The sequence below is a fragment of the Corythoichthys intestinalis genome, chromosome 12, assembly GCF_030265065.1.
Source record: "Corythoichthys intestinalis isolate RoL2023-P3 chromosome 12, ASM3026506v1, whole genome shotgun sequence".
NCBI classification, from domain to species: Eukaryota; Metazoa; Chordata; class Actinopteri; order Syngnathiformes; family Syngnathidae; genus Corythoichthys; species Corythoichthys intestinalis.
This window is the reverse complement of record NC_080406.1, coordinates 22,274,390-22,299,968: the sequence shown is the minus strand read 5'-3', so window position 1 is coordinate 22,299,968 and position 25,579 is coordinate 22,274,390. Positions and strand designations below refer to the sequence as shown.

General features: G+C 39.2%; 1 protein-coding gene and 1 long non-coding RNA gene across 4 annotated transcripts in view; one reads left to right on the top strand and one right to left on the bottom strand.

The window, feature by feature from the left end:
* The window catches only part of LOC130926900 (potassium voltage-gated channel subfamily H member 7-like), a 99,563-nt gene that overhangs the window by 69,213 nt on the left and 4,771 nt on the right, over nt 1-25,579 (top strand). For 2 of the 3 annotated variants that reach the window (XM_057852219.1, XM_057852220.1), the window contains 7 exons: nt 2,016-2,415; nt 2,508-2,707; nt 8,244-8,496; nt 11,884-12,089; nt 12,317-12,404; nt 12,484-12,657; nt 18,828-18,984. In XM_057852219.1, coding sequence (XP_057708202.1) covers nt 2,016-2,415; nt 2,508-2,707; nt 8,244-8,496; nt 11,884-12,089; nt 12,317-12,404; nt 12,484-12,657; nt 18,828-18,984 — 1,478 coding nt within the window. Of the gene's footprint in view, nt 1-2,015; nt 2,416-2,507; nt 2,709-8,241; nt 8,497-11,883; nt 12,090-12,316; nt 12,405-12,483; nt 12,658-18,827; nt 18,985-25,579 lie in introns of all 3 variants that reach the window. The other variant, XM_057852221.1, reaches the window with a different exon arrangement.
* LOC130926901 (uncharacterized) lies at nt 391-25,464 on the bottom strand. Its single transcript, XR_009066292.1, has 6 exons — nt 25,365-25,464; nt 21,081-21,190; nt 13,764-13,855; nt 12,534-12,674; nt 11,929-12,081; nt 391-2,433 (listed from the first exon to the last, which is right to left on the bottom strand). It is a non-coding gene; the product is annotated as an uncharacterized LOC130926901 (long non-coding RNA).

Below are 25,579 nucleotides of genomic sequence, written 5' to 3'. Positions count from 1 at the left end.
CAGATAATTCAGATGATTCATCTTTTAAATTAAGGTTTAGATAATATTTTAGATAACACATCTTGGCACTTAGCACTTTTCATTTACTTGGATGCCAGTGCATCTAAATGTTAGATAGTATGTGTTAATTGTAGTCATAAATCTTCATAAAATATTAATTTGATGCAGATTTACACTTAGACAACCATGACACTCAATGTTTTGTGGCAGAACCAAACAATTCAGTCCCCTATAAAATGGCAAGACTGGAATTGACATACTTTAATTCTTATTGGCAACATTTAAACAAGTATTTAGTAACATTTAAGTGCATGTTTTTGGAATGTGGGAATAAGTACCCGGAGAAAACAAAATTGTTAAGCGAATGTGAAAACAGTGAATAAAGATATTTATTTTTCCCAATGGACAAAATACAAAAAAGAGTGAATCCTTTCAGCCACTATATTACATAATCCCTGAGCAGATAAACGTGAATGAACTAGTGTCACATCTGCCATGGCTTATGTCTTTTACTTACAGAAAAATGTGTAGCTTTTCTGACATCCACAAAAGTAGGTAATCATTTCAAAGGCAAACAAATTATTGTCAAAATGTGCTGCTTGTACATAGAGTAAGCTAACTGTATTCCACATTAGTTAAGGAGTACTAAATAACCTCAGTATAATATTGTTTTACAGAGCCACTAATGCCCATGCTGCATTTCTTAGAATTAACCCCCACAGTATGTTTGATTAATACTGCATAATAAATGCATACAATTCTGTTATGCTTGCTATGCACTACTACTCATTGCAGACAAAAGCCAGCTCAATGAAGTGCAGCGAAATGAATAGACTGTGGCACGTAGGGGTACTGTAGTCCAATTTCGGTTGTTTCCTATCCCTAGTGGGAAATGGATTTTCACTTGTCAGCACATCATGAAACCTTCTAACACTGGAATTATAGCAGCAGCTTGCATACTTTGTGCATTCTTCGCAACATTTTGGTACAGAGCATTTATTTAAATGTCAATGCCAGAGAAAAGAAGATATGGCAAACCCGTAAGTATGAGTGTGTTGTTTAAGTAAGTGAAGAAAAATGTAAAATGATTAGGGCTGTCAAAATTATCACGTTATCGAGCGGTAATTAATTTTTTAAATTAATCACGTTAAAATATTTGACGCAATTAAGACACATGCCCCGCTCAAACAGATTAAAATGACAGCACAGTGTAACGTCCACTTGTTACTTGTGTTTTTTGGAGTTTTGTCGCCCTCTTCTGGCGCTTGGGAGCGACTGATTTTATGGGTTTCAGCACCCATGAGCATTGTGTGATTATTGACATTAGCAATGGCGGGCTACTAGTTTATTTTTTGATTGAAAATTTTACAAATTTTATTAAAACGAAAACATTAAGAGGGGTTTTAATATAACATTTCTATAACTTGTACTAACATTTATCTTTTAAGAGCTACAAGTCTTTCTATCCATGGATCGCTTTAACAGAATGTTAATAATATTAATGCCTCTCGTTGATTTATTGGTATAATAAACAAATACAGTATTTATGTACCGTATGTTGAATGTATATATCCGTCTTGTGTCTTATCTTACCATTCCAACAATAATTTATAGAAAAAGATGGCATATTTTATAGATGGTTTGAATTGCTATTAATTACGATTAATTAATTTTTAAGCTGTAATTAACTCGATTAAAAATTTGATTCGTTTGACAGCTCTAAAAATAATATAATTGTTGTTTTTCTCATAAAGTAAATGACGGCCGATGGCCTCCCATTACGGTAAATAGTGCAGAACTATACAGATGTGGTGTTGTTTTAAATCTGGTGCCGCTAATTTGGAGGGTTTGTATGTAGGTGCATTTTTGAAAGACATTTTTGCAATGCTGCAATGAACAAGAACTTTCTCATTCCCTTTAAATGCCCTAGTGTCACACTGCTAGTTTTTGACTAAATGTTTTCTATTGCAATTACTAAAACCAAGTAACCCTAAATGTACCCTGTATGTGTTTAGACAACCACTCTAATTGGTCTGCTGAAGACAGCAAGGCTTCTTCGCCTGGTACGAGTAGCCAGGAAGCTCGACCGCTACTCTGAGTATGGAGCTGCCGTACTGATGCTGTTAATGTGCATCTTTGCCCTCATCGCCCACTGGCTTGCTTGTATATGGTACGCCATCGGCAATGTGGAAAAGCCTTACTTGGAGCATAAAATTGGCTGGCTGGACAATCTCGGAGTGTCCATAGGAAAGAAATACAACTACAGCGATCCCAGCTCTGGTCCCTCCATCAAGGACAAGTATGTCACTGCGCTTTACTTCACCTTCAGCAGTCTAACCAGTGTGGGATTTGGCAATGTTTCTCCAAACACGAACTCGGAGAAGATCTTTTCTATTTGTGTCATGCTGATCGGCTGTGAGTACATCCACTCGTCTGCAACATAGAAAAAAAAAAACAGTTAAGAGATTGTCAGTTACAGCTAATAACCTTCACTGTCTGTATTCCAGCACTCATGTACGCCAGCATCTTTGGAAACGTCTCAGCCATCATCCAAAGGTTGTACTCTGGTACGGCACGCTACCACGCGCAAATGTTACGGGTCAAAGAGTTCATCCGTTTTCATCAGATACCCAATCCACTCAGGCAGAGGCTGGAGGAGTACTTCCAGCACTCCTGGGCCTACACCAACGGGATTGACATGAACACGGTAAATAAGAAAGTAAATAAAATATTTTTATCACATTTATGCATAAACCTAAAGGCCAAATTTTTTCTCTTTTGTCTGCTTTACCTTTTGGACTGACTTATTTTTTGGGCAAGAACAGGAGGTGCGTATTACATTTTATCATTTTGCCTAATTCAATAGCTAAGTGGGTCACTGTGTTAGCACCTATGTGGTATGAGAAAAAATGGGTGTGCACTTGGAGCTGGAGCACCTCCTTATATCTTCTACTGCTGGGAAAAAATATATATAATCAGGGGATATAACGCAATCCTTTATGTCACGGTCCGAGTATTGATACTAACGCAATCCTTTATGTCACGGTCCGAGTATTGATACTTTTTTATGAGTAATGATACTTTAGATACTTCTAATGGGCTGCGCTAACGCAGCGTCGGCCACAAGCCAACAAACTAGAGATGTCCCGGTCCGATCACGCTCCGTCCTGCCGCTTTTCTTGGTCGGCAGTGCGCTCGCTTGTCAAAGTTAACTATGAGTGACAGCTGTTGAGGCTTTGATATTGCCAGAGAAGCCTGAGAGCGCTATTCTTGAAAGATGCCACATCGTTGAGGTTGTTTAAACACTTGCCGTGTGAGTGGCAATTCATTGTGTGTGTGTGTGTGTGTGTGTGTGTGTGTGTGTGTGTGTGTGTGTGTGTGTGTGTGTGTGTGTGTGTGTGTGTGTGTAAAGCCTAACTTATGCTTCTGCATTGCGGTGACGGCGTAGCGACGGTGTAGACCCTACGCCATCAATGAGCATTTGAAGTTCTGCGTAAACGGAACGTTTTGCTCTGTAATTCACTGCCAAGCCACTACAGGAGTGTTGCATTGTGTTTGTACGGTTTTGTGGAACTCTTGTCAAATTCCTCAAGTTTTCTTCCGGTTAGACAACAATAGCAAATGAGAGAGAACGCTTTAATGTGGATCTGTAGCTCATCAACATTGGACAACAAATGTTGATCATACAACTGTTGAGGCGTAGGCGACGCAGAAGACGGTTGCGGAGGTGGTCTGTCTGACCACTAAACCACTTGAGGTTGAAAACCTGCAAATTTACAACACTCGTTAGCCCACTGCATCTCGATGCGGGAATTCACTTTCGCTATTTTCGCATGTCAACGAACTGGTTTGATGACCTACTTCGCTGTATACAGCCTTTGCTATTGCACCAGCCAACGCACGGCACACCTGTTGTCAACAGTCGTGCTGTGCGTTGGCTGTTGATGCCGCACAGAGACTAGCAGTCACATTACAAATTCTAGCTTCGGCACTCGCAATCAGTGATGATGTATCAAGTGTGTAAACAGTCTGTTGTTGAAGATTAAACAGCAAAACAACTCTTTTAATACCAAACCTGTGCTTTATTCTTCATATACTTGAAGTGTATATGTAAATAAGTCACATATGCATAAAATAAAAGGTAAAGTACATCCAACCAAAAATACAAATGAAAGCCCAAAGCTTGGCTACTCTTTGCTCTCATGAATTGGACTCTAAACCCTGGCCGTTGAAGGTCTGCCATAGTTTGCCCAAACCTGGAGCAGTCATCCATTCCTTGCATACTCCTCTGCCACAGCTCCAGTCTCTGTTCCTCTGGGTTTGCCATATGCCTCTTTAGCCATTCCTCTGTTTAATCCCGCTTCCTTTTTGGGCAAGACGGGGGAGACTTGAGAGGAATAGGAGGAATGTTTATAATACCTTGACGAGACATTGTACAGGTGGTCGTACTTGCGGACCTCTTCGATGATCCTCTCGTCGGCTTGGTCCATTTTTGCGTGTAGCGCAGGAATTTTTGTAAATGGCGGTGAAACAATGTTCTGAGCGGACCAATCACAGTCCATTGACGTTCACTTCACCACACGCTGACGTGACGCCAAGGGCGTAGGTTTGCATAGGGACGTAGGGACATACTGTAACACTACCAACTTTTCAGGATGCTCAAATAGTCCCCACCAACTTTTAAGCAACCTTATTTGCATTATATAATGACTTCAGTTATATGGGTTATTTAGATTGTCTTCCCATACGTTGTAAGGATAGAATTGATCTGACCTTTATTAAGTGAATTACAGTACTTTCATTATGTTCATACTTACATTGCCCCCTTTTCACTTGCTGCTTGTGCCAGTCCATTTTTTTCCCTCAAAAGCACGTTTGATTGGCTGATGCCATAACCCCATACCCCCTCACACAAACACAGACGCATTCACAGCCCGACAGAAATACAACCTCCTCCGTCCCCTTTGAAGACGAGGGATATTACAAGTTTTTTTCCTGCCAACAGCAGCCACTGTAAGTAATGTTAAAAAAAAGTCAATGTTGTGGAGGTGGGGAACACACCACTAATTTTTCTGCTGAAAGTCCCACCTGCATTAGAGTTAGCATAACATTAATCTATGTGAATTTCTCGAACTCGAGAAGGAAGCTGCGTTGAGAGAGATAACCTCCTGTATGTTTTCTACTGTTAATGGTAATGAAACTATACGAAATGTAGTGAACTAAGGATTGCCGCCTTATAAATAGTTAATTGATGATGAACAAGTTTGTATTTCTTTTGTATGTTCATTTAAATTGCGTTCAAATTTTGCAATTTCAATTTGCTCATAAAATCCAGGCATTTATTCTGGAAGGTTTCAAAATGTGTCTTTGGTAGTTTTTGAAAACAAAGGTTTGAATCGAACGGTGTATCACCTGAACCAAAACACATGAAAGTTAGTATAAGTCAGTACTTCTCAAATAGTGGGGCGCCCCCCCCCCCCCCCCCCCCCCCCAGGGGGGCGCAGAGCGATGCCAGGGGTGGCGCATGTGACCTCGGGGAACATGCTTTTTTTTTTTTTTTGCCGTACTAGAATAAAGTGTACTTGCACATCCACTTGCACGTGGGTGGCAGTGGCGCTCTCATTTTCAAAGTGCGCGCAGTATTTTTGAAGTAAGCAAGAGCACACGGACGAGACTCATGAAGAGCTGGAGAGCCGTGCGCCCTTTTCGAAAGCCGTTTTCCGGCCGGACTCACACAGCGACCCATTGTCTTCTCCAGTTCTCACATGTCCGCCCGAGAAGTGCCATTTTCGGTTTGGGATTGTCACGACGACCGCCCTCACCAACGGTTCTCCCTCGGCCGCCAAGAATGCAATTTTTTTCGGGCCGTTTGCCTTCTGGCTTTGACATTCAATACAGTGGTAGATGAGGAAAGACCACTGTTTACTGTGTCTAAAAATGATTATAGCGGACAAATAAATTAAGACGCCATTTAAAGACATTAGACCCCAATCTCATTGATAAGCCGCTTGGTTGTTTTTCATTGAAAACGTGGCGAATATTGCCAACAATTGTCCAGCTTTGTCAGTGTTATATCAGTAAGTGAGCACTGTTAGCATGCTCAGTGCAAAATAACCCCATACCACTGCAAACTGGAGGTGATATTGTGAGCAGCGAAAATAAAAACTGTCCTTCTGTCCAAAGACACTATTTTTTCTTCTATTCAGTTTTGTTTTTTTTCAGTCAAATTTTGGGCATATTGTCCTCATGAGTTAATGTTTCGAATCAATTTGAATTTGTTATTATTTAACTGATTTTATTTTTCAGTATCAAATGGTAAAAATGTACCTTGAGTGTATTTTTACAGTTTGGATGTGACTTTTTTTTTTTAATTCAGGCAAAATGATGCTAATTAATTCTTTTCTGTTACAAACAAAACAATGTTAATAAAGTTGTTCTTTTAAGTTGATCTCTGTTATTTTCTCTAATAGAAAAAAAGGATACAATGTGAGGCAGAGGCGTACTTATAATAGTAATATTATAGACAAATGATACTATTTACAGTGGCGGCAGAGTTTGGGGGGGCGCGAAACATTTACGTCTTCCTTGGGGGGGCGTAACAGAAAATAATTGAGAAGCACTGGTATAAGTCAATACAGATTTATTTTGCATTGATCATTTACCCTATCAATTTATTAGGTTCATAATGTCGAGAAATGTAGCCCTGAGTGCGTTCACCCAGTCTGTTTGGTGTTATAAATGTCCCTTCCCCAGCAAACAGTGTACATGCAGGTTATGCTGTTCTATCGTCCCTACCAATGTTTTGACCAAAGCTACGCCATTGCGTGACGCGTAGTCAGGATTTTGTGGAGGTGCACGTCAGGCTATGGCGTGGGGTCGTAATTCGGGTCTGTGTTGACGGCGGAGGTCCGCCGTCACCGCTATGCAGAAGCATAAATCAGCCTTAAGTGAGCAGCGTGAGCGGATTAGAGTTGACTGACTAAATGAAGTATTTAATAAAGACAAGTATTTTTCTATGTTATTGTTGTTTTAAAATAATTCTGTGGGACAGTAACATGTTTAGAACTTTTTTTTTTTTTTTTTGGATCGGGACTTGGTATAAAATGTGAAGTGTTTTAAATAGTTTCTATTTTCTATTTTGCACAGGAACGGTTGCTGCAACAGTTAATGCACTTTTCTATGTAAAAAAAACAAGAATAAATGTCAAATGGCATCTAGTTTTAAAAGGTACTATGTTGCGATAGTTGAAGTATCGCTTTACGTATGAGATCGATACACAGGTATCGGGATAAGGATCTGACAAAAGCAGATCGTCCCAGCCCTAATATCTACTGTATGCTTTTAAGAGAGAGCAAGTCAAGCCACACCATTACTGGGTGAATAGTCCATGAATCAAGTATTCACACTTATGTGGTTCTCCAAACAAAAACTTATGGAGCTATAAAATTGAGCTCTATTTTGCACTTTGTCAAAACTATTGCTATAGAAATATAGACCACTGTATGAAATTTTAAGACCATGGACAGAAAAGTAATGAAGTGGAGAAATGATGACATGGTACTTACTAGTGACCATCTTAATTGAGAGCCTCTCTGGAGCAGTGCTGCATGCTTTTGGGAGATTGCTGTGATATAGCAGAATAGGAAAGGACCATCTTTCCATCATAAAGTTCCACTTGAGCAACGCTCAGATTATTTTGAGAACTCGGTTTTAAGGGTCTGTTAAATCAACTGAGAAATGAATGAATTATACATGTGTAATTGCTGAAAACGTGCAAAGACTGAGAGCTACACTATCACAACTTGATAGCCTTCCTTTGCATCAGTGGTTATGCAGTGTAACCTTGTCAGTTTTGGGAAATCTTGTCAAATTGCTATTCATAGCTCTGAAGTTTGGGGTTTGAATCTAAGTGAGTTTGCATGTTCTCCCCATATTTGTGTGGATTTATTGTGAGAACTCCATATCCCAAACCATGCATGTTATGTTCACTGAAGACTAATGCCTCTGTTTTCACGGCTGACGTAAATCCAGTGAGTTAGTATTTTGACATTTTTGCCCAAAGTATTCTAGGATAGATTCCAGTTTACCCATGACCCAAATGAGAACAAGTGCTATAGAAAAAGGGTGGATGCTAGTATGAAATATTCAAACTACAAATTATTCTCTTTTGATGTTTTTTATACACTTCACAAGCTCTTAAACTGATTAGAATCGGGCACTCATTTACTCTGCCCTCTTCATAGGTGCTCAAAGGTTTTCCAGAGTGCCTGCAGGCAGATATCTGTCTTCACCTAAACAATAATCTTCTTCACAACTGCAAAGTGTTCCAAGGAGCCACCAAAGGCTGCCTGAGGGCCTTGGCAATGCACTTCAAGACCACTCATGCCCCTCCTGGAGACACTCTGGTCCACAGCGGCGACGTACTCACTGCCCTCTACTTCCTATCCCGGGGGTCTATTGAAATCCTGAAAGATGACATTGTGGTTGCTATCCTGGGTAAATTTAATCTCTTGTTAACCTTGTTTACTTTATTGTCTTGAACAAAATGATCCCGAATTGTATTATGTGTGCAGTAGTGGACACGTATGACTTATGTACAGTACGTATGCCGTATCCAAGCTACAGTGTATTAAAGTGCTGTTTTGGTTTGACATTCCACGGTACAGCATGTGCATTAGGGTTGCATTGGCAGACATCAGCATTCGTGATCAACTCACTGCCCACATTATGTAATAACTGTATAATCCGATGAGATCCCGTTCAAGAACTACAGTATATGTGCTGTCATTCACACTGACATTTTGATTCAGAGTGTCAGTAGAAGTACTAATCTTAACAACTGGAGTTTCTTATTAGGTAGCATGGTGAACTGTTGGTTAGCATATTTGCCTCACAGTACTTTTGTTCAAGGTTTTGAATCTCAGTTCAGGCATTTGCATGTTAACCCATTGGTTTTCTCTGGCTCTACCCACATTCCAAAAACACGCATGGTAGGTTTATTAGAGACCCCAAATTGTCTGGAGGTGTCAATATGAGTGTGAATTTATTTAGTGCTTCATACTGAGCTGTAGTAAATAGATTTCGCCCCCACTCATTTCCTCACTATAGTAAGGGAGGCTAGTATATGCAAGTAGTGAAATAAGTGAGAGCACTGACAGAGTGCACAAGGATGGGAATTTTTGTCTCCATTAGCATTTACTGAGGACATAACGGATATTATCAACACGATATATGAGATAAGGAAATCTAAACTGATATTTTACTATGAAATGAGGCGGATGGAGATATGTATATTTTAAGAGACTTATTATTCTACAGTCCTGTGTGTAACTTTTCATTTACAGTGGTATGAAAAAGGATCTGAACCTTTTGGAATTTCTCAAATTTCTGCATAAAATCACCATCAAATGTAATCTGATCTTTGTCAAAATCACACAGATGAAAAAACTGTTTGCTTTAACTAAAACCACCCAAACGTTTATAGGTTTTCATATTTTAATGAGGATAACATGCAAACAATGACAGAAGGGGGAAAAGTAAGTAAGTAAACCACCCACCCTTTGGCAGAAATAACTTCAACTAGATGCTTCTTGTAGCTGCAGATCAGTCTGGCACATTGTTCAGGACTAATCTTGACCCATTCCTCTCTACAAAACTACTGTAGTTCAGTCAGATTCCTGGGATGTCTGGCATGAATCACTGTCTTTAGGTCATGCCAGAGAATCTCAATGGGGTTCAAGTCTAGACTTTGACTTGGCCACTCCAGAACGTTTATTTTGTTCTTCTGAAACCATTCTGAAGTTGATTTACTTCTGTGTTTTGGATCATTGTCTTGTTGCAGCTTCCATCCACTTTTTAGCTTCAACTGTCTGACAGACGGCCTCAGGTTTTCCTGCAAAACATCCTGATAAACATTTGAATTCATTCTTCCATTAATGATCGCAAGTTGTCCAGGCCCTTAGGTAGCAAAACAGCCCCAAATCATGATGCTCCCTCCACCATGCTTCACGGTGGGATGAGCATTAAATGAACAATAATGTTTTTTTCACAGCAGTGGCTTCCTCCGTGGAGTCCTCCCATGAACACCATTCTTGGCCATAGTTTTACATAGTTTTGTTGTGTGCACAAAGATTTCGGACTGTGCCACCAATTTCTGTAAGTCTCTAGCAGACACTGTAGCGTTCATTTTTACCTCCCGGAGTATTCTGCGCTGAACTCTTGGCGTCGTCGTTGGTGGACAGCCACTCCTTGGGAGAGAAGCAACAGTGCCAAACTCTCTCCATTTGTAGATAACTTCTCTGACTGTCAATTGATGAACAGACTTTTAGAGATGGTTTTGTATACTTTCCTAGCTTAAACAAATCAACAATCCTTGATCGCAGGTCTTCAGACAGGTCTTTTGACCGAGCCATGGTGCACATCAGACAATGCTTCTCATCAAGACATTTCTTACCAGGTGTGTGTTTTATAGTGGGCAGGGCAGCTTTAAACCACTCATCAGTGAATGGGCACACATCTGACTTAAAATGTTTGGTAAAAATCTATTTCAATAGTTCTTTAGGTCTCCTTAGGCAGAGGGTTCACTTACTTATTCTTCATCCTTCTGTCACTGTTTGCATGCTATCCTCATTAAAATATGAAAACCTATAAATGTTTGGGTGGTTTTAGTTAAAGCAGACACTGTTTTTTTTTTCATTTCTGTGATTTTGACAAAGATCAGCTCGCATTTGATGGTGATTTTATGGCAGAAATGTGAGAAATTCCAAACGGTTCAGATACTTTTTCATACTACTGTAAATGTTCATGATGGAATAGTTATTCGTGTAAATGGCTGTGTGTGTCAATCATATCTTATATATCTCAATACATTTTGAAGCAAGTGCATGTGATTATTAATGCTTATTAATGTAAATTGTGGTAGCCACATATCGAATAATGACATTATCAGGCATATGAGGGTTCATTTTGATTTTTTGACACAAGAAAGTGTTTTTTTTTTTTTCAATAAGTAATTGTTGCTCTGAAAATGTCTCACCTTGACACATTTTGACAAGACTGTGCCCTCACCACTCAAGTCCTAATGCCAACAGAGCCGTTCAGTGACAAGCGCAAGGCGCTAACATTTCTATTAAGTGGATCCATAAAAGGTCATGAAAAAAGCATGGGCAACTGCCAGCAGATTTTTAACATCACAGTGTGGGATTCATTATTTTTAAAATCTATCTATCTATATATGTCGTGAGCAATTATATTCCCAACTGAATTGGTCATATTGTGGGCTTGTGATAGTAAACAGTTATTATTGGATTCTAATAAAGCCTTTCATGGGCGAAGCAAAACCAGGTGAGCGTGGATTAAAAGTGCATTCTTCCGTGAGATGAATGCCCTCCAAAGCCAAACCTGACACAATGAGGCTTATGCATGGGCTGCTGAATCACACAGACCAATTATTAACATCCACACCGAAAATGTCACTGATCTCATTGATCAGTTTACTTTAACAGTTCAGCGTACAGTGTAATACCAACAGCATGCTTGATCAGCACTGCTTTGCTCTATTTCTTTGGGGGAAAACCTGCATTTTAGCATAATGCCACAAATGACGTATGAGCCTCACCTGCAGACAAATGAGCAAAAGTCTGTGCTTTGTGGCCGGAATGTAGGTTTATAATAACATATTTACTCATGGTGTGCTTGTATGGGCCCTGAACAGTTATTTGCTAAACTTCACCATCATTCGTAAATTAAATGTCATATTGGCTGTATTTTGATGCATTTGCATGCATGACCCCAAGAATTGATTTTGTCTTGCTACAACTAACTGAACAGAAAACTCAACATATTAATCATTTGTCTGTATATGCCTGTGTTTGTCACAACCAGGTAAAAATGACATATTTGGTGAAATGATCCATCTGTTTGCCAAACCTGGAAAGTCCAATGCTGACGTGCGGGCCTTGAGTTACTGTGACCTGAGCACCATCCAGCGTGAGGATCTTTTGGAGGTGTTGGACATGTATCCAGAGTTCGCCGACTACTTCTTTGCCAACCTGGAGCTGACCTTCAATCTCAGAGATGAGTCTGTGAAGGTAAAAGATCACGTTGAGATGGCAACGTGTTTTACAAATATGAGCTAATAACTCACTTTATCTGAAAATGGGGGTGAAGTGCAGGCAACAACTTCAATTTTAGGCACTGGTGTAGTTTTTCAACTAAATGCAGAGTAGGGCTTTTTCTTGTTCTTGATCTAGCGAGACAGGTTACATCCACAGTGATGTAGGTCTTAACCTATACAATATTATTTATGGAATTGCAGCCTCCCAGTCCTGAGGGCTGTGACTCTGATGGTGAAGGTACCAGGAGTATTAAAAGAAGGATTTCTTTCACACCAGAGCCACCTAAACGTAAGTCTTCAAATACTTAGCAATAACAGCATCCTATTCCATGGTTGGTGGACCGCAGGTGTTATTTCCTCTTTCCCAGTGGAAAACAATGAAGTCAGTACAGAACTGGAAAGGGAGAGAGAGTCAAACCTGTGCCTAAAGAGATGTTCCGAAGTCCGGGGTCCCTCGACACCTAGCAGCCCTGTTCTTGACTCTAATCTTCTCGGACACAACGAGGTCACAGACGGCTTGAGGAGAAGTCCATCTTTTCAAGGTAACACGTTTGTTCCCCTTGAAAAAAAGGTGTGAATTAATGTTTCTTGAAACAGAGTTAGCAATGGCACCTGAACTTGTTGTATGAGCCAACCATTGTAAAGCAAGGTGCAAAAAAAGCCAATTATAGCGCACACACACGCGCACACACACAAACACCTACAGTATAGTACATCATGTCCATTGCATCATTAGAGTAGCATTCAGTAAGGCAAGTATACCTCACAATACGTGTAATCTTTCACACTACATCTTGTTTTAAACCCCCTCATATTTGCTGTTTAGATTTTTATGATGTGTCAAAAGCATCTTGCGGTTGTAAAACTGTCCGCTACAAATACAAATAAGAATTTACTTACCACTTAATACAAACAAAAATATTCATTATTGACGTAATTAGGGATGTCCCAATCTTATCACGTGATCGGAAATTGGGCCGATCGTGCGATTTTTTTCAGAGGATCAGAATCAGGTGAAAAGGATCTTTTTTTTTTTTGTTTTGTTTTTAAATAATTTTTTTTTTTTTTTTTTTTGCATCATGCTCGTACAGGCTCTCACTCTCCCTCCTGCTGCCTTTCTTGGTCAGCAGTGCCCTGGAGTTAGCGATTTAAAATTAACAATAAATGACAGGTTTGTAGCTTTGATCTTGCCGGAGAAGCTTGATAGCTCTACCATCAAAGGCCCAAATGTGTCAATCATTGTTTAGCTTGTTAAACATCAGTGGTACTGTGCTGTGGCAACTCATTGTGTAAGTGAGAGGCTGTTCTCAGCAGTGTGAGCGTCAAAGCGCAAGTGGATTTGAGTGGATTCATTCAATGAAGCATTTAATAAAGACAAGCATTTTTCTATTCTTGTTTAAAAATAATTCACGTTATGAAGGCGGCACAGTGGGACAGTAACATGTAACATTTGTATTTACTTATTTATTTTATTTTTTTAACAACTTTTTTTTTCGGTATCAGATCTGGTCTCGGTATCCGCAGATTCTCACTGGATCGTTCCAGACCAATTTTGTATTTGGTACCCAAGGCAACATATTTGCCGGTGACCACCCTACACCAACCCCGCAACAATAGCCAATTTTACCACGAATATCTAAACACTCACATTGACTGTACTTCTTTTTCCACTAGCAGTTTGTGTGTGGGAATGTACTGGACTCGGCGGGCTTGAAATTGGTGCTGATGTGGATAAGATGGCTGTAAAAGATGGCCCGGGATGTACAGAGGGGGAAGGAAAATATTTCAGAAGAGCATCTACAAAGAGAAGTAAGAGGGATGTTACATTATATTAGACAAATAGCTGTTGACTGTAAAACTAGCATGATATAATCATAATAGCACCTAACTTCAGCAGCCTACTGTACCTGGCTCAATCAGGTCTTCGGATCCGGCCACTAACTTGGACGTGCGAGGTTGAGAAATAAATTCAAGAAGCATTGCAACTACACAGGACCATACAATAATCATGAGTTAAATAATACAGTATGATAATAAAGAGAAATTGATTATTTTTTACATGAACGGAGATTAGAGACTGTGGTGAAATTACCACATCACAGGAAACAGTGAAACGGGCAAAAGGCACATTACAAAAATGATTTCATTATTATTTAAAGACTTATTACTATATGTATTGTTCTTCTTTTGTTTTATTGTATTGTATAATGTTTTTGAATACTGCTATCATCAAATATTATTTGAACATTTTTCTTGACGCCCTGTTAGATGCTGCAACGCCCCTAGCATTTGTCTAGCTCGTCTTATGGACCGCACAGGTCTGAATTCTTAAAATCAGGTGACTCAGACTCAGGTGCAAAAATATGCGATTGGGACATCCCTAGATACGGTATAATCATAGACTTGCATCAAATGTGTGTTCTGCAATGTATGCTCCCAACGGAAGTGGCTCACTATCAACGCATTTGTCAGTGCAGTGCCATTAAAACACCACAGCAGCATCTTCGCATTGGACAGGCAGCAAGCTCTGGACGCAAATGTTAACGATCCGAGGTGCTGAAAATAGCAACTGTTACCGGACACTGCTGTGTGCTGTAACAAATAACACCATCAATGACGTACCTTTTAAAGGTGGCCATATCCCTTCACAGCTGTTTGATGGCTCTGTATAGTGTCACAGTCTCAGTATGCAACAGCTCACTTTGCCTGTGTGCTTTTACAACATTTTCCCAAACAATCTGCTGCATTATTCAACCAGTAGGCTACTCACCAAGTTTCACGATAATAAGTCAGCTCAGAAAAGCAAGAAATTAGGAATTATTTTTACATGGCTTGCCACTGAAGAGTTTTAAAATTAGTGGACATAAAAACAGCGTTGTTGTGTGCGTATGACAAAAAAATATTTTGGGGCAAACAGCATGCCATGTGATTGGCTGGCAACCAGTCCAGGATGTACCCAACATCTCTTTTCTGAAGCTTGCGGCATCGATAACAAAGTAATATGGAACATGTATGTGGTTGCTACATAATGATAACAGGCAAACGTATTTATAGTAACATAAATATAGATGGCTGTTACCATTCAGAACTTAGTGGAGCATGTTTTTATGGTATTTTCCCACTCAGTGTTATCCACTATGTAGGTTTTATCTTTTTTAAGATCTTCTTAATGGAGCCTGATTCCATGGGTATTTAGCAGGATTTCATAGAAAGATAATGGTAACAAGTTATGTATAAAGTTGCTCAAAAAGGTTTTTCTAAATGCTGTTTAGCTGTACCGTTTCTTTAAAAAAATTAAAATGATACTTGGGAGCAGGGGTCGCGTTAACCGAAAATTTTCCGTCGTTGACCGTTTTTTTAAAACGGTGACAGAAAAAACTGAAGTCCATCTGTCATTTTGACAGGTTGCAATTCACACCCCAGACCACAGGGTGGCGAGTGAGCATATTAATTAGCTATTGTCTCTCTCGTCGTTGGCCTTACTCGGAAAAATGTCAAGGCAACTGAGTGTCCGAAGTTTCTTCAAAAAGCCCCAAAACGACGATGGTGTTGATAAAAGAGGGGAAAAAAGAGTGTGGCCGCAGAGCACGGATTCAGCCTCCAGAACAACATCAAAACGGCCATGAGAAGTCGTCTGTCCGAGGCAAAAGTCCAAAACCTCATGACAATAACCTCTGCAGCAATCCTACTTGAGACATTGGATTATGCACAAGCGGGCACGCAATTCAAGTCCGTGCGCACCAGGAGGAAGGTGTGAGACTGCGTTCAGGCCACAGCAGGCGAACTGGTAGTTTCATTGTTCGATACGTAGCCTACCTACTCGGGTCACAGTCAGCTGTTTTTGTCACTGCGGAGAAAAAGTTACATATTCATCTGCTTGATGTGTGATGGCACGGTGTTGATTCTCTGTTAACCCTTGAGAGTCGAAGGACGCGCCGGCGCGTCCTCAGCGCACGTCGTCTTTGAAGCACCCTCGCGTTTTAATTACGTCACCCACATGCCGTTGGTTGGTCTCGTTTTAAAGTGCGGAAGTTGCGGTTTACTCTCGTTGTTATTTGAAGTCAATCGACCAACTAAAACGTGAGATATTGTCATTTAAGTTTTATAGTTTTATTGTCCTCTCAAAAAAACATTAAAACGCTGCATGGATCATTTGTTTATGTTTATATTTCCATCATTTCTTGTCCTTTTTCAAAACGGAAGCTCCATGAAAAAAAACACAAATCAAACGAACCCTTTCGAAGTCACAGTGGAAGCACAAAATGCGTTTTTTTTTTTTAAATATAACTGCCGTGCGAGGTTCCACCGAACGAGAGGCAGGAGTGTTCTGACGCAGCGAGGGGGCGAGCGACGGCCGTTTGAATCAAGCAAGCGGGCGAGCGACTTTGTGTGACTTTGAGGATGAACGGAAAACTAAATTTAGCGCAAGCAATTGTGCTTTTTGATCAACTTGAGGAAGAGGGTGGTCCAAATTCGTCATCATCGTCTTCTTCGGAAGAGTCCTCGAGTGAAGATAGTGACGGATTTGAACACGTGGGTGACGCCATCGACGAGCAGAGGTAAGCCAACTCACTTTTTTTTTTTTTTTTTTTTTTAAATGCTGTAAAAGTTTCTTTTGATATTGCAAGACAAAGTTAATTTTGATGCAATATAAGTGCGTGTTTGTGTATGTAATAATAAAATGTGCATATCAAAGTATAATTTGTGGTCTTCTTTCTATATGAAGATTAGGGATGTAGCACATATTCAGCTACGGTATTCTTTCTATTGTCATACATATAGATTTCCATTATTATTTATTGCTGTATATATTTTTATTTTATACTTTATTATTTTCATAAATACTGACTTTTGTTTCATGTGCATTTATAGTGACAATGAAAGTAAAGTGAAATGAAAATGGAAGGGTGGAAAGAGGACCGACACCCCATGGAAGGGTGGGCTGTGATGTAGCCCTGTGTCTAATTCCAGGACGAAACTGCTTTTCGGAGTGGCATGCCTGAAAAAAATTTAACTTGTTTATTGTAAATATTTTTGAAAATACTTTTTTCCCCAATGTTATATATATATTTTTTTTCCCACAATCAGTCTTCTCAATTTGTGTATATAAATGTGTGTTCAAGAAGCTTGATTGTGTGTACATAGTTTTCATCAGGTGATGGGCCGCAATACCTAAACTCATAAAGAGATGGCCTCTAAACACTTTTTGTGTTAGATGGTATATTTTTTCACTGTTCTTCACTGTTTGGTCTGCTGTATATAACCTGTTTTGACTAGAGCATGTATAAATGCAAAAAACGCCTATGGCTATACCTGTTGTTTATGTTGAATTGTCAAATAAAAGACTATTTATTCTAAATTTTTTTGGTTGAATGTTCATCCTAACATGTTGAATAAATATTACAAAGTTTCAAAACGGTTCGTTACGCATGTTTGGTTGTCAATTGGACATCAATATTAAAAATTTTGACAAAACGATTTTGGAATTTTTGGTCTTTTTGGGCCCAAAATTATGATTTATAATTGGTCAGTGAAGGAAACAACAGTTTGGACATGAAGTTCAAGGTGTCACAAAAAAAGGGACCAAACCAGGCCATCGTAAACAATTCTGTCTTTGAAATATAAAGGCAACTTCAAAGACATGCAAAATCAGACAAAATAGGCCCAGACCTTAAAGGGTTAAGCTTATTCGGCCAGAATATCAATTAAAAATGAATGAAAACTAAATACTATTGAATATGTCATTATTAACCTTTTAAAAATTTAAGTGACGGGTAAAAATAGATTATGACCGGATTTTTATGACCCTGTCAGTCAAAATGACAGACAACGAAAAAGTCTAGCGCAACCTCTGCTTGGGAGGTGCTTGAAAACGTTATTTTCGTGCAATATGAATGGAAACCAGTAAATGTATCATATATTAGTGGAGCTTGTTTCAAAGGAAATCTAGTAGGACAGCCCCCCTCCAAAAAAACAAACATTTTTATTATACAGAGATATACCGGGGTGTCTTTGGTGTGTTTTTTCTAAAATACTGAATCATCTTACCGTAAAATTAAGAATACTAATTTCAGCACACCTTGTCCATTACATGTGCACAATGTCCATCAAATATGTTGTGAAAAGGCTCACCATTCAAACTTAGAATATATCCTAATATGTCAAACAATTCACCTCGTAACGCTACTTCTACTACTACAACAAAATTGTGTTTTCCTGATAAGGGCTCCCTCCATTGTTCCTTTGACTTGCTCAGTGGCTGCTGAGGCTGTTTGAGGACAAAGCACAGTGTCGCTTGTGACAAACGGAAAACACTGGAGAGAAAAGGACTCCATGTATCTTTACGGCTCATCGTGCTGGTACAAAGCCACCTGCACACATTGCATCCACAGATAGACAAACCATACAAGCGGCCATATTTTTTCCCCCAAATAGGCTCATGACACACATGATTGGACAACAAGCACAATGATAGCAGGTGTCCAGCTGTGATAACAACGGCCTTCGTTTGCCACTTGAAAACATTGTTCGAGTAATTCCACTGAGACAAAGGTCTGATGAATTACAACATAGACATCACACTCAGCAATCCTTTTGAGATTAATGACAGCCTATTTTAACGAGCAGGTTTTTTTATTTTTTAAGCAGTGACGTCGATCTGCCCCACATGTATGTGTGTAAAGAATGCATGTTGCTTTTGCGCTCTCTGCAGATCTGTGCTGTGATAAATGGGTGTGCAAGAAGCCTCGAGACTACCTGGATGAGTCAGCACAGTTCCACGAGCTGAGAGGGGAAGATAATTCGGCCAGCGAACTTACCTACGGAGAGGTGGAACAGCGCTTAAATCAGCTCCAAGAGCATTTAAACAGGTATATACAGTACAATATACGTTTCTTAGAGTCAGCATATATGTAGTATCTCATCCTTGTGAAACTGAATTCATCCATGGTTCAGTTTCCACTCAGTGACAGAGTTAACGTGATGTGTCATTTGTCTCGATACTGGATGTGCCCAGTGACTGACGGTCAAACTGCCATCATAAAAACGACAAGTAAAAGTAAATAATTTGACCGGTGTTAAAATAAAATGTGAAAACAGATATAGAGCTGGTGTCCTTGGACTCCTGGGAGTCTGTGAGCTATAGCTTGAGGGATCAGAAAAATAATATACAATAAATCATTCTAAAAAGTGTCATCCCACAGTATGGGCACACCCATGTCAGTAAAAAATAGTAACTCCTACCTGCATTAAATTTGGTCCAATTAAGAGGTGTGATATGATTGTGTTGTACCGTGTAACATCAAATAAATCTGCCATCAGCATTTCAAGCCAGCAAAAGTGATAAATAAATAATTCTATTTAATTAGGTTAAGTTCCTGTCAATGAAATGGGTCATACATCTTTTTTAAAACAAGTTCAAAATTAACTACGACCGCCCAGCTCCTTCCACTGGCTCATTTGGAATCTACAGGCAACCATAAACCTGTGGTGACCACTACCTTTTAGAGCTGGGAATCTTTGGACACCTAACGATTCGATTACTATTACGATAAAGAGGCTCCGATTCAATTATAAAACGATTATTGATGCACCCCCCCTCCTTTTTTAATGTTTTGTACATTAGTTCCAAAATTGTTCAAAAATCCTCTCAGGCTAAACCAAACTACCATTTCAGTATCAAGTTAACATATAACAATAAACAAATATACAAAAATAACAGTAAATAAAAAAACTCCAGTCCCCATTCTGTATCAGCAGCTTTGACAATATACAAAAATAACAGTAAATAAAAAAACTCCAGTCCCCATTCTGTATCAGCAGCTTTGACAATATACAAAAATAACAGTAAATAAAAAAACTCCAGTCCCCATTCTGTATCAGCAGCTTTAAACTACATTCAATTAATTTAATGTTGTGAATCAACTGTTACAGTTGTTAAAATTGCTCCCGTTATTCCATAATTTCCCTTTTGTCTACTTTTGTCAAAATTTTAACACTATTTCATCATTTAAAAATAGATTCAAGACAAGATTCTGCCGATTTAGGAGTATTTTAGATAAAAAGTTAATTAGGTTCGCTACAACAGAGCCTTCCAGAGAGGTCTACTGCTTTAAGATGGCGGCTGTTTACTTACCCCGGAGAGTCTGTCATTTCGCATCTCTGTTCAATAATACATGTTCTAACACCGACGTCGTCTGTCATTTTGCATCTAGTTCTACATATATATGATATCTACTGTAGCCATATGTTTGTAGCAACTAACAACTGGGCGTTGTTTGTAGTGGCTGTCAGCCGCAGTCAGGTATGATTGTTTTTTTTATCTAGCGGCATGAGTTGAACATGATATTTACTCTCGGTCCGATCCTCATTGCGTCCCAAAGACCGCGCTGACTGTGTTTTACTTCCACTTTACCTGGTATAATTCAATAATCGGAATTTGGATATTTGTGAATCGTTCTCGAATCTTCCATGGCCGAATCGCGACTAATGTAAGAATCGGAAATTTCGCACGCCTCAACTACCTTTTGACAGAATTCACCTAGGGAACAGGAACGGGAATCGGCACAGAGACTTAAGAGCCGTACGCGTTCCGGCAGAGTTAGCAGAGTCACGAGCGGCCGAGCACGACACAAACGTCTACTCAACGAGCCATCAAGACTCAACATCATCCATCTGCCACAAACCCGGATTTAATTAATGTAATTTATCATCCCTAAGCCCAAAAAATAGAAATAGGGTTTTGAGAATATTTGTATACATCCCGAGAGCATACTGTACCTACCAAATATCATTACGATCCATCCACAAACAACAGAGGAGTCATTCATTCATTTATGGCTAATCCTAATGTGGGTATCAATTTTGATTCTGAAATTAATCTAATTAATCAGCCCTGAGACAGAAAAAAAAAAAAAAAAAAAAATCTCCCAGGATCGGTATGTATACATGCCTAGAATATACCTACCAAATTTCATTCTGATCCATCTACAGACAATGGAAGAGTAGCAATTTGAGTAAGTATCCGCCTCAAGAAGAAGAAAGTAAGCCAGAACTTGAAATCTCCTGTCAGGTGGTCTAGGAATATAACAAATCATTATCAAAAAGGAGTGCAAAACATTGTCTCCAGACTCAGCCGAGCACGGTAAAATGTCTGCAAACGTACTCATTGGCTAGGTTCATACTGTATGTCTTAATGCACACTGATTTTTTGGTCATGTTTTTTTTGACGTGCCCATTCAGACAGCCTTTGTCAATTGAGCCCATTGAAGTATTACGCATGCGCACAAATTTGCAGTCTGACACGCGCTAATCAAACTGACCCGCATGCACAGAAGCATCAAAACAAATAACTACACATGCTGGCCATAGGTCATTCCTGGGTGATCATATTTTGATTTCAAAAAAGAGGACACAAACAACAAACATTAATAATCCACGTTTAGTCTTATATTCAAAGTGTATATGGATTGATAGAATGCATGCATGCACTATTTTTGTGCGTCAGCTTGCCCCAACTCTTTCTGTGTGCCAAATAAGCAATACTGAAATATTGCTTATTTGGCACACAGAAAGAAATCCGAGCATTATCAGGCTCATCCTTTTCTTTGTTTTTTTTTTTTTTTTTTTTTTTTTATGACTGTGGTCAAGCCCGCCTCCTGCGTAAAAGCTGATTTCAAGCTAGGCGCTAACGCTAATGCACAGCTATCGCTGTCGTCCTGTCTGCCGCTCTCGCTCTTTGCTGACGTAATTGCTGCATGAATTCCGATTTGGGAGTCTTGACAGTTCAGACTGCCGCCACATTCTGGAAAAAAGTGGCCCAGGTCGGATTTTAACCACATACGAAAGTGACCCAGATCTGATTTGAGTTCAGATCGTCAACTTAATGTCTTACTCGAGTCGGAAAATCGGATTCGTGCAATAAGACCTGCGGTCTGAACCTAGTCATACTGTATGTGTACAATGTGTACCGTATAATGTGGTACGGTTTCACTATTGTTGTTTGTCAACATGTGCCATGTGATTGGCCGGTGACCAATCAAGCCTCTACATCAGGGGTCCCCAACCTTTTTTGCACCACGGACCGGTGTGATTTGAGTCTTTTTTTTTTTACGGACCGGTGTTCTGTCAAATTTTGCACTCTTATAAAATTTTGCTCCCAAAGCTTTTGTGGCGGTGAAAAATGCCCTCTTTTATATTCAGTTGGACTCTCAATGTTATTCAACGGTGCTGAAAAACAATTTACAACATAAACATACAAGTGCAACACGAAAATTGCGTAAATTAATGCTTAAACTAAAATTTGTTTTTAGCCCCGTCGTGTTAAGTGCAGGGAAAATACAACTCACCCGCTGGATTAGTGGGAGGCCTGAGCTTGTTTCGTTTGTTTCAGTGCTCTCCTAGCGATGTCAGGATATTCCGAAATGACTTTAATCCAGAACCTCGGTAGAGTTATTGTCTCAAATATACGTTTAAGGTCGCCGTGAATTGCGATCTCTACAAGCTGATATTCCTGTTGCGCAGACATGCTCGATTCACTCGGTTTATTCACATACGGGTCACGAATCCACTCCTTCGCAGTTCGTGGGTCTTTAGTGATTGGGAAGTAGCATAGATTTTGTTTTCTTCGTGGTTGTAGGCTCATCTTCTGGCTCGTGAGGTTCGCTTTTCCCCGTAAAAAAAAATCGTAAAAAGACGTCTGTTTTTCAGTCATTCTAGTGTGAGGGCTAATTATTTCCGGGAACAAATGTGATGGGTGACGACCTACGTCATACGTTATTATCGAGGCCAAGCGCACATAGATATACAACACAAGATGTAATGCTAACAGTCCAATCAATGCATTTCTATGACGACCTCACATTCTGTAGTTGTATATCTAGAGAAGACAGGGATATTGGTGTGTTAAGCGGCACAGGCCAAGTTAATCGGCCAGAACGCAGTCGTTAATAAATTATTTAATATTTTTGCGCAGCCCGGTCGTTGGGGACCCCTGCTCTACATCACCTCCCGCACAAAGTCTGCTGGGATAGGCTTAAGTCTAATCAGTGATCATATAGTTAAGTTGAATTTAACTCTTCAGTTCCATACATATTTATCTTTAACAACAGGTTTTAATCAATTATCTAGGTACATTTTTCATATAACTTTGTTCTTTTTAATTGCATTAGTAGTACTGAAAATGGATGGATCATTGAAGTACCGTATTGGCCCGAATATAAGACTGTGTTTTTTGCATTGAAATAAGACTGAAAAAGTGGGGGTCGTCTTATATTCACAGTCTAGACAATATACCCATTCACGACGCTAGATTGCGCCAGACAGGGCTGGCCCAGGCCATTTGGGGGCCCTAAGCAAAATAATGCAAAGGGGCCCATATTTTTGGCCCACAATTTCGTCACAGTGTACTGTGAAACCCATACATGCAATCCAAGCCATACGTTCATATTTTGTATATTAATCAGATTTTGTTGCACTGCATACTTCAAACTTCTCACCCCAAATGATTGTCACTACTTACAGTAGATAGTGCAAAACCTTTTTCTAAAAGAGGAAAGAAAGAATTTAAGGAAGAACTTTTATTTTTTTAGGCTTGTAATCAAGTATCAAAACTCACAAAAGTCAAATAAAGCAAACTGTAATAAACAAAATAGAATATAAATTAAACAATTGCCAGATTGGGGGCCCCCTAGTGGTCAGGGGCCCTAAGCAGCTGCATAGTCTGCGTATAGGCTGGGCCGGCCCTGGCGCCAGATATCATTGAAGCGATGTTCTGTCATGAGAGATCTCAGCTACTCTCAAGTTTAACCTGTTTGCATTATTTTATTGCAATATTTTTCCTTATTCAGATTTGTTTCAAGACTACAGTTACAGTTAGACTTCACTTTGATGGTTAATGCAGTTATTGCAATTTTGTTGTTTTATCACAATAGAATGGTTTATTTACATTTCAAAAACCAGAAGCCATTCATTTACGAATGTGATCGCACTTTAGTTTACATATTTAAATGTTCAGATATTAAGATTTGAAGGAGGCAAATTAACATGCTTTTTCTCTCATATGTATTGTTATAATCATTTGTTTCAGATGTACTGTAATTATTTTATGTATAAAAAATAATTTGGTATTCAAAAAGTCTTTTTTCAAACTTGAGTCTTGAAAAAGAGGGGGTCGTCGTATAATCAGGGCGGTTTTATATTCGGGCCAATACAGTATATTCCCCTTTATGTTGAAACGCAGTGTTAATGTTTAAACTGCATGCTACTGTATTCTACTATTGGTCATGATGGTGGTACTTGGAGAGCTAAATAGTTAAAATGTTTGATGCAGTATTTTTTTTTTTTTTTTTTTTGCCGCATCAGTGCAATATTCTTCTAGAGCACCTTAAAGTACAGTTAATTGGTTGTAAATGCTAGTGCAGCGTAAGCTTAAAGGGTTTTCATAAACTAAAAAATCTAAACAAAGCATAAAGAAAACAAGCAACACATCTTGAAAGTTGAAAGCCAGAAAAGTAAAAACCCTTTTTTTTAATTGTGATTATTATTTTTGTTTTTAATCCAATCCAACTTTTCTATGTAGATGGTCATGATTGGAGTGTGCGTTTGAAAAAATATCACCTCCTACACTAGTGAAAGTAAGTTGCAGGGACACCAAGATCCCTGCCAGCATTTCGTTCGTTTTGCACAGACAAATATAGAAAGTGGAGGAAGAAAAACTACCTGGCAAAATATATTGTTGGATTAAATATACCCTAGGTGGGACAGAAGTTGATAGAACAATGACAGAGCCAAAACACAAGAATTAAATGGTACAACAGCTTTGTTTGTAATCACGACCACATATATTAATGTGTGAGCAGATGTAGATTTGATGTAATTTTCAGAAGAGGCAAAGTTTTAACAACACAACTGCAGCCAGCAGGCAAGCTGAGAGTGACACATAAATGAACAGCAGGTGGTATTTTTGGCTGGGGAATGACACCGGCATCAGCACCATGTGTCTGGCTCATTTTATTTTCACACAAATAAATCATATTATTCTCTGCGATATAATTAATCCAATTCTTCCCTTAATGTGAGCTGAATATGCCTATCTTATGTAGTATATCTATTGTTGATTACAACATACAAGGATATGACTTGATATTTAAGTCCCTGCACAAAAAAAGATGATGTAATTCTTAGCAATACGCATGTTATGTACATTGATTAAACGCAGTCATAGTTACATTCATGGAAATAATGTACTTACCCACAGTAAACACAATATTCACACCTCTAATACATAAGCTAATTATCACCCTTGGTAAAGACGCCATTAATTACCAGCTGTTTCCATAACTCAATCGCCGTTCTACATGATTCAAAAGCGACCTCTAGCGGTCATTCAATGAACTGACTCAACACTCATTGATCAGATCACGTTCAAGGAGCGAGGGTAAACCCTGAACTGATCGCGAGCCAAAT